Source organism: Saccopteryx leptura, chromosome 2, assembly GCF_036850995.1.
Source record: "Saccopteryx leptura isolate mSacLep1 chromosome 2, mSacLep1_pri_phased_curated, whole genome shotgun sequence".
Lineage (NCBI taxonomy): Eukaryota > Metazoa > Chordata > Mammalia > Chiroptera > Emballonuridae > Saccopteryx > Saccopteryx leptura.
In genome coordinates, this window is record NC_089504.1 from 106,438,890 (window position 1) to 106,452,875 (window position 13,986).

Here is a 13,986-nt window from a genome sequence, read left to right on the forward strand (position 1 = left end):
CTGTTTAAGTAATAGAAATATTTACTTAATTCTGGTTAATGTTGTTAAGATAGTACAGTAACTACTTAGATTTAAAATATAAAACTTGTTGCAATCTTTACCTACATTTCGTGATTTCTCTAGAAAAGCATTTGAAGAGTGTTTACTTCAAGGCACAAATTCTGAAATATGCATAGATGGCAGAAAAATCTTGAGAGATTATTTTGTGTTTCTTGTCTTTATTTTTATTCTTCTCCCCATCTCAAGCTGTAAATCATACCCTGGGTATTCCTTTGCTTCAGAATCTTGTGTAAGTGAAAAGCATACACTGAAAAGCTGTTGGAAGATAAATAGATCTGTCTGGGCTATAGTAATTATGTGTGCTCATGTATGTGTGAGCGTGTGTGTGCATGTGTGTGCATATGTGTGTGCAAGCCTATAGTCACCGAAAAGATTGTAAAGTCTGGCTTCATATCCACCAGATGTGAAGAAAAAATGTAGGCATGGACAAAGCGTTCTTGATATCAGCCAGTACAGTCTAATGAAGGACCACAAGAGAAGACTAATGCTTTGTTGCAATATAAGACTCTAGCACCGTCACAAAACTGAAAGTTTTTGAGAAAAAACCCAAATAATGATAGAAAATGACTTTACCATTGGTGTTTACTTAAATTAAAAGTAAATATGTTACTACATGAGTTATTTTGGGTACTAACTCAGTAATTTTTATGTTCAGTGATTTTACACAGAATTTAATTAAGGAGAAATCAATATATAGATATAGAATGCAGCAGAAATCAGTGTGTGTATATATGTTATATATACAAATACATATATGTGAGTATATACTCTCAGGTATATGTATGTATGTGTGTGTATATACACACACATTGCATAAAAGCCATCACAATTCTATGTAGACAGTACTCAGAAGGTAATAATAGAAAATTATTTACCTAAGGTTAATGATATTGTCACAATAACTAGAACAGTTAGTTTTAGAATAAAATTTAACTTACAAGAGTAATCTTTACCTAGACTCTGAGTGATTTCTATGGAAAGCCATTTGAAGAGCTTTATCTTGAATGTAAAAACATATCCATATATGGGACAAAACTTACGGCCAGGCAGGGTTCGTGTAGATATCCAACGGGAAGCGTTGCCGTAGCCGGCGTTGGTGCTGGCGGCCACTTGGAATCTGTACCATCTAAATTTCTTTAATTCATATACTGTCTCTTCAGTGAGGTCAGCTTCATAGAGGTATTGAATTTTCTGGTATTCAATACATTCTTCAGAATCCCAATCTCTGCATTTTTGAGCCTGAAGTTGAGTGGTAATCTTGTAATTTTGGAAGTAACCAAAGATAGTGTCAGGTCTCATCCATGTCAATGTTGCACTAGTTGACTGAACATTAGAAAAAGTAATGTTTGTGGGAACACTGGGAACTAAAAATTAAAAAGAAAAAAGAAAAAATATTTGGAATTACTAAACAATTTGTAGTCAGAAGTTAAAAAGGGATTCTAAAGATACTTATACTTAGTGGAATAATAAAGTACCTTATGACAATTGCCCTTAGATTAATATCCCCACATTTAATAAGCAGAACCTTCAGGTGATACTTCAGAGACTACTAGTTCTAACAAAATAATTATAGTTAACTTTATTCCTAATTTTGCTCCCCCCCAAAAAAAGTACTCATAATGTAAAATTTGGCTTCATATACAAACAGTGGTACAAAAGAAAATTGCACACTCATATATAACCCTATGTTCTTCTCTAGGTATGGTCTGAGTTTTCAATGTTCAGTTCCTAAGAAAGTCATTCTATATTTAAATGTCTAGACAGACACAAATGCATCCTATGTACAGTAACTGTTGATTATGAAATAATTTTAAACAAGACTATTAAATGAATTAAATATATAATTAGAGTTGATCTTTATTATATCTTACATATATTTAAAGTTAACAAAACCCTTTCTAGAACATCATCCAGCATACTGATATTAAAACACACACTAAGGTATCTGCATATCTTCTATAACCACATGGTCTACTTGGAGTCATTTACTAAATTTCATATTAACCATTGCTTTGCTATACTCATACCATGTGCCAGGCTCTGAGCCTGTTTAAGGCTTAAAGATATATAAAGTTTATGTCTTGTTTTTAGAAATAACCATTTATTGGACAAGAACTATAAGCATGTTATGGTTAGAAATATGAAAGAATAATGTAATAAGTGGTATGTGAACTTTCTTCAACTCTACTTATATTATATACAAGAGCCTTTGCTCAGAAGGTTGAGATACAGTGAACAGTAACAATGACATATAAAAATACATAATTTATAAAATCTATATGTCAACATGTACTTAAAAATAAGACAATAAATAAATAAATAACTCATTCATTTCTAAACATATCATATTAATTCAACATTTATTTAATAGCAAATGAGCACCCAATTTGTTTCAAGTACCATTGTAGGTGTCATGAATACAACAAAACAAACCAAAGTTCTTATTTTTGTGTAATTTCCATTCAGAAGGTTGATATACCATAAAAATAAAAATAATTATTAGACATAGTACTTTGGCTGATGAATTATGTTATAGAGAAAAATTAAGAAGTGAAGAAGGAGAGTTCCAGGGATATTGAAATTTTAAATCGAATAGTTAGAGAAGGCTTCACTGATTAAAAGACACTAAGTAACTGATGGAGGTGAGGAAACTAACCATGTGATAATTTGGGGAAAGAACATTCCCAGCAGAGGAAACTGCATTATTAAGGACCCTACATTGGAACCAGGGTTGATATATAGTATTTAAAGAGTGACATGGGGGCTAGAATGACCAGTGAGTCAAGGCCTGAGAAAAAACACTGAAGGTCAGAATATATCCAATACTGTAAGACATCATGACTTAAACTTGAATAGAGGAGTGACAGGCTCTGAGGTATGTTTTTATGGAATCAAACGAGCTACTATGTTGAGAATAGACTAAGGGAGACAAGGATGAAAACAGGGAGAGTAAGTAGAAAGCTATTGCAAGGTCAACAGAAGAGATCATGATGGCCTAGACCAGGAATGCAGCAGCAGAAATGACAGGAGGTATTTATATTCTAAATACAATTTAAATGAGAGAATATGAGATTTACTGATGTGTGACATGTGGGGAGTAAGAGAAGGAGAAGAGTAGAGAAAAGCTCTAAGGTCTTTGGATTGAGCAAAAAAGAAAGATGAAGTCATTATTAACCAAAAGGGGGATGTGTGGAAGAAGTAAGCTTCAAGGAGAAAGATTAAGAATTTATTTTGTGTGTTTACTTTGAAATGCCTATCAGATATCCAGAAGAAGATGTCATATAGTGTATAGATACATGGGTCTGGAGTTCTCTAGCGAGATCTAGACTTGACTTAAAAATTTTGGATTTCCTCTTAAATTTTTACTGAATTATCTACAGACATATTGCTTGTGTATTTGCCTAAATCTGGAAGTGAAGAGAAAGTCTAATGCAATGGAAAACAAGTAGGATTCCATTGATCAAATACAATTTCTGTTTTCAATATTAATATTTATCATAAAATATTACTGCAATTAAGCAAACATCAACCATTAAAGGAGCATTACTCACAGAACACTGACACATTACTTGTAATATCTTTCCTCTTCTATTTTTAGTTATGTAGAAAAACAATTATAGAAAAGTTACTTTTTAAGAAAAATTGACCTTTATAGAAGCAATTAATTTTAGAATGGGCTAAAAAGTAGGATTTCCATAATTTACTTAAATCTCTCAGCCACTAAGTTTGAACTGAGACTACTTGAAGAAAAGATACATCTTCCAGATATTTGAACACAAAGCAGAGAAATGTGACTGGTTTGGGAGTTTATGAAAGATTTTAAGAGAAGAAATGGCATATGAGATAAGACTTTTATTGATTTTAAAGGTAGACATTCTAGAACAGAAGTAATGCAATCTAAGCCAAGTTTGGCCATAACATATAATTCCTATTGGAAATAACAAATAGAAAGACTTCACAATAGCCTGGGACAGACTGTGTCAGCAGGACTTTAGATAGTTTGTCAGGCAATGAGAAGCCATCAGATTGTCAGAATAAGATGTTCAGAAGTACACTTTATCAAGTGCAGTTTGGTAATTGCACAGGAGGAAAAGGAACAATTCATAGACCTATTTGATTTGCTCAGGAAAGAAGAAACAAGCTGGTAGCAACAGAATAAAAGGTAGTTTTAGATCTACTTTGATGGTTGAATTCATAGAATAGGCAAATTAATCAGAAGATCACAGAATCAGAATGTGAAAGAAGTTTAGATGTGATCTTGGTCAACTTGTCCTTTTATGATTGACCTTTATATAGGCAGATGTTCCCTAAGATTACTGGCCCCTATACAAACAGCTTCTTCCAGTTTTCAACCAAACACTGAGATAGCTGCTGATGTGATGAAATTGTCCCACTGTAATTGACTCCAAATAAGTTTACTTTCAAATAGGAAGAAAGTATAAAGTGCCCCAAATTTTATAAAATGAGTCCTGTAAAAGCAGAGAGTTTTCTTTGACTAGTTATAAAAGAGAAGGTAAGACACTTTAAAAAAGAGATAAATTTAATGCATTGAAATTTCTCCACTGCTGGCTTTGTAGAAGGAGGGGGCCATATTATAAAGAATTTAGGATATTTCTAGGAGCTGAGAGCAGCCCTTTGCTAAGAGCCAGCCAGGAAATGATTATCTCAGTCCTAAACTGTAAGAAACTGAATTCTGCCACAACTACGTGGGCCTGGAAGGGGACCTGAGCTCTACCTGAGAGTGACACTAACTGACACTTTGATTAGCTTTTGAGACTCTGCATAGAGAATTCAGGTACAGCATGCCCAGACTTCTGACCTATAGAATGGTGTGAATAATTGAAGTTTTAAATTACTAAGTTTGTGATAATTTACAACACACAATAGAATATTAATATACTCTTCCTCTACAAAATGACCAATCTCTACTTATCTAGCCTTTGTTTAAATATATACAAAAAGAAACTCAAAATATATTTTTTTATATTAAGTGAGAAGAGGGGAGGCAAAACGACAGACTCCTCCATGTGTCCCAACTGGGATCCACCCGGCAAGCCCACTATGGGGCAATGCTCTGTCCTTCTGAGGTGTGGTTCCATTGCTCAGCAACCAAGCTCTTCTTAGTGCCTGAGGTGGAGGCCATGGAGCCATCTTCTGTGCCTGGGGCCAAATTGCTCCAACTGAGCCATGACTGCAGAAGGTAGAGAGAACAGAAGAAAGAAAGAGAAAGAGAGAAAGAGAGAGAGAGAGAGAGAGAGAGGAGAGGGGGATGAATGGAGAAGCAGATGGATGTTTCTTCCTGTGTGCCCCTGACTTGGAATCAAACCTAGGACTTCTACATGCCGGGTTGATGTTCTACTACTTGGCCAACAGGCCAGGACCAGAAACTTAAAATCTTAAGGGGCTTTATTTTAAAATTTATTTTCAGATAATTCTATTAGTTTGGCCTTATTTTGATCTGATATATATCGTCCTAGAATCTATCTTTCTATAAATCCTAGATCTACACTGAAAACCCACATCAAATAGGCCTAATCTGTCATTTCCACTTCACTCTAACATTTACACCAAAGATCTAAAAAGGTTCCGATTTTGATCCTGCATTCATTTCTTTAAAAAAAAGATTGAACACCTACATGTATTATATCTATTTGTATGCATACACACACACACACATACACTCTCTCTCTCTCACACACACACACACACACACATACACAAATGTCCGTATATCTATTATATTGTATCCCTGAAGATCTATATTAAGAATTAGAATAAAGGAGGCATTTAATAAATAATGTTGAATATATGAACAAATAAATGAGAGGGTATAACAGGGACTTGATTTAGATAGATGGTCAGGAAATAATTTTCTGATGAGTTATAATTTGATCAAAGACCTGACAGATAAGATGTAGCTTCCCAGGTGAAAAACAGCAGGATGTGTTCAGACTCTGAGAGAGAAGAATGTAGTACATTGGAAACACTGGAAGAAGGATGCTGGGCACACAGGGAGATGCATAGGAAGATTGAAAGTCACTGATGTAGGTCAAAATCAGGTAATGTTGAGTCTTCTAGACTAGATTCAAGAGTTTTAGTTTTATCCTAAGTGCAGTGGGGAGACTTGAGAAGTTTTAGATTGGCTTCCCATTTGCATTTAAACCATAAATTCTTTTTTCCTCGTGAGAGCTAGGGAATATGATCTAGAGATTTCCCTTCCTTTTGACTCTACCATCAATCATTCCTTCTATGTTTCAGTTTTCTTTACCAAGTATTTGCAAAGCAACTAGAGGTGGGAGGGGAAATGGATGCATTAACTATCCAGTAAACTGGAGAAGTAATAGGGTTACACTTTTCCCATTCCAGCAGTAGGGGTTACTAGAAGTTCATGGTTCTATAAAATATGTTCCTCCCTCTCCTAAATATTCAGATTTTTAAAAAAAAGACTTCAATGGCAAACTTTGTTCCACAGTAAAAAATAATTTAGTAATATTCTCCTAAAAGTGTTACAAAGAGGTAAATATCTAAGTAGAAAAGTATTTTAGCTTGACTAAGAAACAAGGTCATGCAAGAGCTATTTTTAATCTGGCTAAAGAACGAGTAACAAAAATTGCAATTGCCTTCCATGTGACAGGTACAGTGATGGACCCTGAACAGACATCCAGTGTCTGACTCGGTAAATGTTGACTATGTAATCAACTAATGTTTCATGGAAACAGTCATTGAGTTTTCATGTAATACAAAAGGATGTCCACATTTTTTAACCAAATGCATTTAAAAGAATGAACCAGAATTCTGAGGCCAAAAATTTAGTACAACTCATACACAATTTTTTTAACATGGCTACCTCAGAGGCACTCATTAAGGACCAGCAGTAACTCTCATTTATATCCAGTATCTTCTCTTTTGATAAACTGTGTATTGAACTAGACTATTTCAAGGCAACTGCCCTATTGAATTACAGATACAAAAAGGATTACACTCATTTTAGCATGGAGAATCCGATTTCCATTCTTTAAGAATGACTAAAAACCTCAACCTCTTTCTATCCACAGATGGTACTAATTTGAACACATCATTCCATGCTTCCTGGGGTAATCACGCAGCTTGCTTAGATTTTCTAAACATGACTGAACTGTGATGAAGCGATCAACATTCACTGCCAAGGTATTCTGTAAATTACATTTTTATTCATAAATTATTCTTATCGGTGAAATACTTTCATCATGGTTGAAATAAAAGTCTGTCGGTCTATATCAGTAAAATTTGTTACAGGTTTCAATGCATGTCAGTTTTAGTGACTATTTCATAGATTCCACTTAGAGGATGAAAATGTGTGTAAATATAATTATTCTCTAAACTTATGAATATCAATTATTAGAAGTTGCCAACCCTTATGATAGGATTCTTATTGTAGTTTTATTGACTTCTCACTGAGCTGGATTAGTATACTAACATGAAAGACAAGTTCCCTTAATTCTTTACTTATGACTATATATTTTTTTCTTTAAGCACAGATGTACTACTCTCTTTCAAGTGAAGCAGATGTCTGAAAATGTATATTTATAACAGTACCAATATAGTCTTTCTTAGTTTATTAAGAATATTTTTTTTGTCTCCTCTAATTTTAAATAATCTACAACCCTTTTAGAAGCACAAGGAACAAATACATAATCTGAGCATACACAAATAAAGGTATAGTTTACTAACACCAACATAGTATGGTTAACTATAAAAATAGAAATTCCTGCAATGTTGAATGCAAAGAAAACTTCATCATACTACATATAAATTTTGCACGAACTTGTTTAATCAATATCATTTATTGGACGTTCACACTGAGTGGTATGGGCAAGTTATCTCTTACTGTATCAGCTCCTTTTCCTACATATATGAAAAGCAATTTAGCTAATGGGAACCAGCACAAATTAGGTGATGACAAAAGGTAAGACTCAATGGGAGGAGAAAATTTGGGAGCTATAATTTGAAAGTACAACTGTGGATTAGTGGAGATTGGGAAAAGATGTTTAAGCAAATTGAATACGACAAGAGATATATAAAAGGAAATAAAATGTTTGTCAATGGCTGGAAAGTATACTAGACTAGAGAAAAGAAAGTCTGAGGAAGTAATATGAAAAATAGGGGGCCATCGAGTGTGATATCAAGGAACTGGAACTTTGAGAGATGAGTTTAGATGACGACTGTATTCAATAGAGGACACCAGCAGAAATTAATTGGTAAAGTATAAACTTAAAGAAAAGACTGAGCCTTGATTTGGCTAGTTAATGGAAAAAAAAGTAAATTTGCTAAAAACTGATTGGATATTGTATATATGCAGTACGATGAAGTTTAAAATGATGGCAAAGAATAATTAAAAATAAAGCTACATAAAAGACAAAGGAATGTTGGCAGAATGTGATAAATTATTGGGCATAGAGGAAATAGGAGTACAACAAATGGAATGAGCTCAGGGATTCAGTCAATAGATAAAATATATGCTGCATATTTTCTAGAAGTAAGTTTTGATTTTACTCTGAGTGTTATAGCAAATAATACAAAAAATCTACATAAATCTCTGTGGCAATAAAGACAAATGATCAAGAAAAATGCAATAATCTCTGGTACTGAGATCAAAGATATATTTTTCTCCCGAAAATCACATAAAGGATAGCATGTAATTTACAATGTCTTCAACAACATTCTTACATGGGAAATGATAAGTACATTTGGCTTAACTCTTTCTTATAATATCTCTCGGTGTGAGTGGGCAAAATAATTATCAAACATATTTTTTAAAACTATTTCTTCAGATGTTCTAATTATTTAATTTAGGTATACTTCTCTTGGGTACTCTAGGTTAAGCCAGAGATAGATTTTGGAGTAGCTGGAACAGTATTTACCAAAATATGCTACATAAACATGATTTTAGGTGAGTGTACAAAGCTGAGAATATCAATTGACACACTTATTACTGTGACAAATTAAATCATCTTAACATAACCATTTACATGAAAGGAAACTATGAGGAGAAAGTGTCTATAAGGAGGGCTGAGATTTCCTAAAAAATTTTTAACATGTCTGCCCCAATGCATGTATATACACAGACAATTAAGGATCTAAAATTCTATGAACAACAGCTATAATAATATTAGTTTTTAAACCAAGTATTATGATCACAGAACTTATTTATAAAACTATCTCAGTAATACTTCTGGGGAAAAAAAGGCCTTTTGTTTTGGAGACTATTATAAGGAAAACTGATTATACACGTCTTATTTGGAGGCAAAATGAGTTGATTTATTTTATAGAGTCATTAATTTGACAGCTATATATAGCAAATTATCTCAAAATGTCTATCAAAAATGACAACTTTGATTTAAAATAGTTTATATGAAATAGTTTTTAGGGGAGTAATTACATAGTAGAGTTAATTGTCTATTAAGACTATTCCTATAACACCTGGATACTAAAGTGAACCATTAGTACTAATGAGGAATGGGAAAGATGTACTGGTTTATAGGGATTCACACGAGAATAGATATAAGTAAATAAAATGTTTATATGTTGTTAGCATGGATAAATAGAGATGTCTGGGGAGGAGAAGCTTAGGTTAGAGTAAGAGGTCAGGAAAAAAACTGAGGTAAATATGTATACACAAGCTTTGAAATCATAAGCCCTAGCCTGTTGGCTCAGTGGTAGAGTATCAGCCCAGCTTGTGGATATCCCTGGTTTAATTCCTAGTCAGGGCACACAGGAAAAGCACCCATCTATTTCTCCACCCCTCTTCCTCTCACTTCTCCTTCTCTTGCTCTCTTTTTCTTTTCCCCTCCTGTAGTCATGGCTTGATTAGAGTGATTTGGCCCTGGGCACTGAGGCTCCATGGCATCTGTCTCAGGTGCTATGAAGAGCTCATTTGCTGAGCAATGAAGCAACACCCCTGATAAGCAGAGCATTGCCCCCCAGCAGGCTTGCCAGGTAGATCCCGGTCAGGGCACTTGCGGGAGTCTGTCTCTCCACCTCCCCTCCTCTCACTGAATAAAAAATAAAAAAGAAAAAAAGAAATCATGGGAGTGAAAGAATATTTAAGAGAAGTTTTTATAGTGTCAGAGCAGCAGATAATTAGAACTCAGTAGTTAATGGACAGGGAAGTAGAATAGGAAATGTGACTAGCATTGTTAAAATCATACAAAAAGTAACTTTATAGAAGCAGCCAAATTGATATCAAAATATTTCAATGCACAAACAAAATAAATTTGCAGAATTTGTTCTGATGATGCCAGAATATCTATATCAGACTAGTCCTCCTGTAGATAATAACTTTGAACTCTGGGGAAAAAAAAACAATTTTGGCTTGAGGTGTTTAGAATGGGAAGCAAATAGAAAGAAGGGAACAACAAAGGAGTTAAACTACATTCTGGGTCTAAATCACCTGAAATCCTTGGCTAATCTGTTAATTGTGCACATATAAAGAGCAAGAGAAGGAGTGCAGTGGAAAGCAACATATTAAAGACTGTGTAGAAATTTTAGTTATTTCCAAATGCAAGAATGACAGAATTTGGAAATTGATAGATAGCTCAGATCTCATTAAAATCTCAAAAGGGCCACAAATTTACTTTAATGTATGTTGCAGAATTAAAGAATTTTCTATATAAAGATAAACCCCAAACCATACATTTATGAAATTACCATTCAGTAATATAATGATCTCTTAGAATAAAATCCATACACTTCAAAAGATGATAACAAAATCCAGAGTTTCTGCAAACATCACCAACAATATCCAACATAAGTTTAAAAATTACTAGTAATGGGGAAATATGACTCATATTCAAGAAAAAGGAGTGTTAAATAGAAAAAGATCACAGAATAATTTTGATATTGAAATTAGCAGAAAATGTGTTTTAAAAAGCTATTATAATTATTTTGTTTAAGTTAATGAAAACACAGTCATAATTAAAAAGCAAATGGGCAATTTCAGAAGAGAAATGGAAATAATGAAACAGATCTAAATAAAAATTCTATAATTCAAACGTACAATATCCTAAATGAAAAATTCATTGGACATGTTTAACACCAGATTAAAAATGACAAAATACAGAGTTAATTAACTTGATGACACATCAACAGAACTCCAATCTGAAGAAAAAAGAAAACAAAAGTAAAATATTTAATAAAGCTTTTAAGAATGTTGCCAAGAGGTATGTAATTGGAGTCCCAGAAATAGAGGATAAAAGAAGGCAGAAAAAATATTTGAAAAAAATAATGGCCAAACATGTCTCCAATTTTGAAAAACTATTAACTCATCAAAATAAAAAATTCAATGAACTCATAGTAAAACAAATACAACAAAATATATATTACCCATATTATTGTCAAACTGCTTAAAAGTAAATATAAAAAAGAAATTTTAAAAAGTGCTATAAAATTATACTTAACATATAAGAACTAACATAAATAAATGGCAGTTGACAATTCATCAGAAACAAAGAGTATTAGAAGAAAAAGGAATGACATATCTAAACTGAAAAAATACTGGGACTAATGGAGTGGACAACAATCGATTTAGAATATTACATCTATAAGGAAAAAAAAATCCTTTAGGAGTGGAGGCATACTAAACCTATTTTTTAAGTAACAAACATCTGAAAGAACTTGATGCTAGCATATCTGCACTAGAAAAAATTCAAACTTGTTTACCTAAAAGAATGACTCTAGTTGCAACTCATAACTACTAGAATAAATAAAGAATGCCACAAGTAGTAAGTAAATACAAGAAATATGTAGCCTTCTCTTGATTTATTTAAATATCACTGGCTCAGTAAGTAAAAATAATAGATTAAATTGTGGGTTTTACTATGTACATAGATGTATATTATTTAAAGTACACAATTTGGCAAATGTATGAAAACAATAGCAACTTCTAAAAATAATTAAATGAGAAAGTATAAACAAAAATCCTATAAACTGGAATTAAAATAGAAAGCTAAACTCTTCAATTAACTCACAGAATGGCACAAAAGAAAGAACAAAGGAAGTAAAAAAGAGTGAGAGCAAATAGAAAATAAATAGCAAACCGTAAAACTAAACTTTGATTAACAATGACTTGAAATATAAATAGATAAAACACTTCATTTAAAAGGCAGAGGTTGTCAGACAAGATAAACATAAAAGGCTCAATTAGATGCTGCCCCCAAAAGACATATTTTGCTATCAGGCTCATATTAAATATGACATAAATAATTTAAAGTAATAATAGAAAAAAATATATATAACATGCAAACAGTAAAGAATGTGTGTCTATATTAATACAAGCAAAAGAATCTTTAAGATAAGGAGTGCTCCTAAAGAGATGACAGTTTATGAGTAAAGGGTCAGTTAGAAAATTATAACAATCATAAATATTTATATGTTTCATAAAACTTAAATACATGAACCTAATGCTGACAGAATTGAAAGAACTAGACAAAAACACAATTGTTGTTGGCTATTTTAAAATCCTCATATTAGCAACAGATATCTCAATAATAGATAGTATAATAAGCTACAATGTGGTAAGGATATAGATTTATCAACCATGAAACATCAACACCACACTGAACTAATACAAAGAACATTATAACCAAAAGGAGGATATATTATTTTTAAGTGTACATGAGAGAACATTCAATAAGGTAAATTCTATGCTGAGTCACAGGAATTGTCTCAACAAATTTCAAAAAAATTAAGCCTTACAGAAATATCCTTTGAAAATAATGGCAATAAATTAAATCAATGATTAGAAGGCCTTAAATTTTAGAAATTAAACATGTTTTAAAATAATCATGGCTCACAGAAGAAACAGCAGTGGAAATTTGAAAATATTTTTTTATCTAAAAGCAAAAAAAAATCAAAAATTTTGATTTTTATTAGAAAGAGATTTATAGGTATAAATGATTAAATTTGAAAAGAACAATGATTTAATATCATTATAAGTGAAATAAGCCAGACAAAGAAAGATGTGTGCATGATCTCACTTATATGTCAAATCTAAGAGTCTAACTCTAGAAACAGAGTAGAATAGTGGTTGCTAGAAATTGGGGATGGGAGAAATAGTGGATGTAGTCAAAGGATACAAATTATATAAGTAAGTTCTGGATAGCTAATACACAGAATTAGCTATGTTAATAATGATGTATTATATAGTTGAAATTGGCTAGGAAATAGATCTTAAATGTTCTCATTACACACACAAAGGTAAATATCTGAAGTTATTATCAGGTTAATTATCTTGACTGAAGAAATAATTTTACAATATATACATATATAAAAACATCACTATACTGTAAATGTATACAATATTTACTTGTCAATCATACCTCAATAAAACTAGGGGATAAAGACAGAAAACAAAGATAAAAATAATCATGATCTGTATTTCACCATAAGAAGTCAGAAAAAAAAGCATATTAAAACAAAGATATTCAAAAGAAAGGAAATAATAAAGATCAAGGTCAATGAAACAGAAATCAGATTAGCAACAACAAACATTAGCAAATTCAAAAGTTAGTTCTTTAGAAAAATTACTAAAATTCATAGATACCTGTCATACCATGTATAAAATGATTATGCATCTGACCAAGTGTCATCAATCATGGCAATGTAAATATATTTAGCATTAAAAATAAAATCATGTCATTTACCATAGTAACAAAATAAAAGACAAAAACAGTATATGATCATGGGCATTTACAGAAATCTTACAGCAATCATCATATAAAATGATGAAGGACTAATGCTTCTCAAGATTTGGAACAATCCAAAGATGTCTGCTTTTACCATGTCTAGTATCAAAGAGTATAGCCAGTGATATAAGATGAATATAAAAAGTCAGAGTTCAGAAAGACAGAGATAAAAATGACTTTAATTGTAGTAAAATATTTTTAATGG

General features: G+C 32.2%; 1 protein-coding gene across 2 annotated transcripts in view; it reads right to left on the reverse strand.

Annotated features, from left to right (window-relative positions):
* The window catches only part of PTPRQ (protein tyrosine phosphatase receptor type Q), a 270,501-nt gene that overhangs the window by 103,870 nt on the left and 152,645 nt on the right, over positions 1-13,986 (reverse strand). For both annotated transcript variants that reach the window (XM_066368486.1, XM_066368485.1), the window contains one exon: positions 1,101-1,424. In XM_066368486.1, the coding sequence (XP_066224583.1) occupies positions 1,101-1,424 (324 nt within the window). The remainder of the gene's footprint in view (positions 1-1,100; positions 1,425-13,986) is intronic.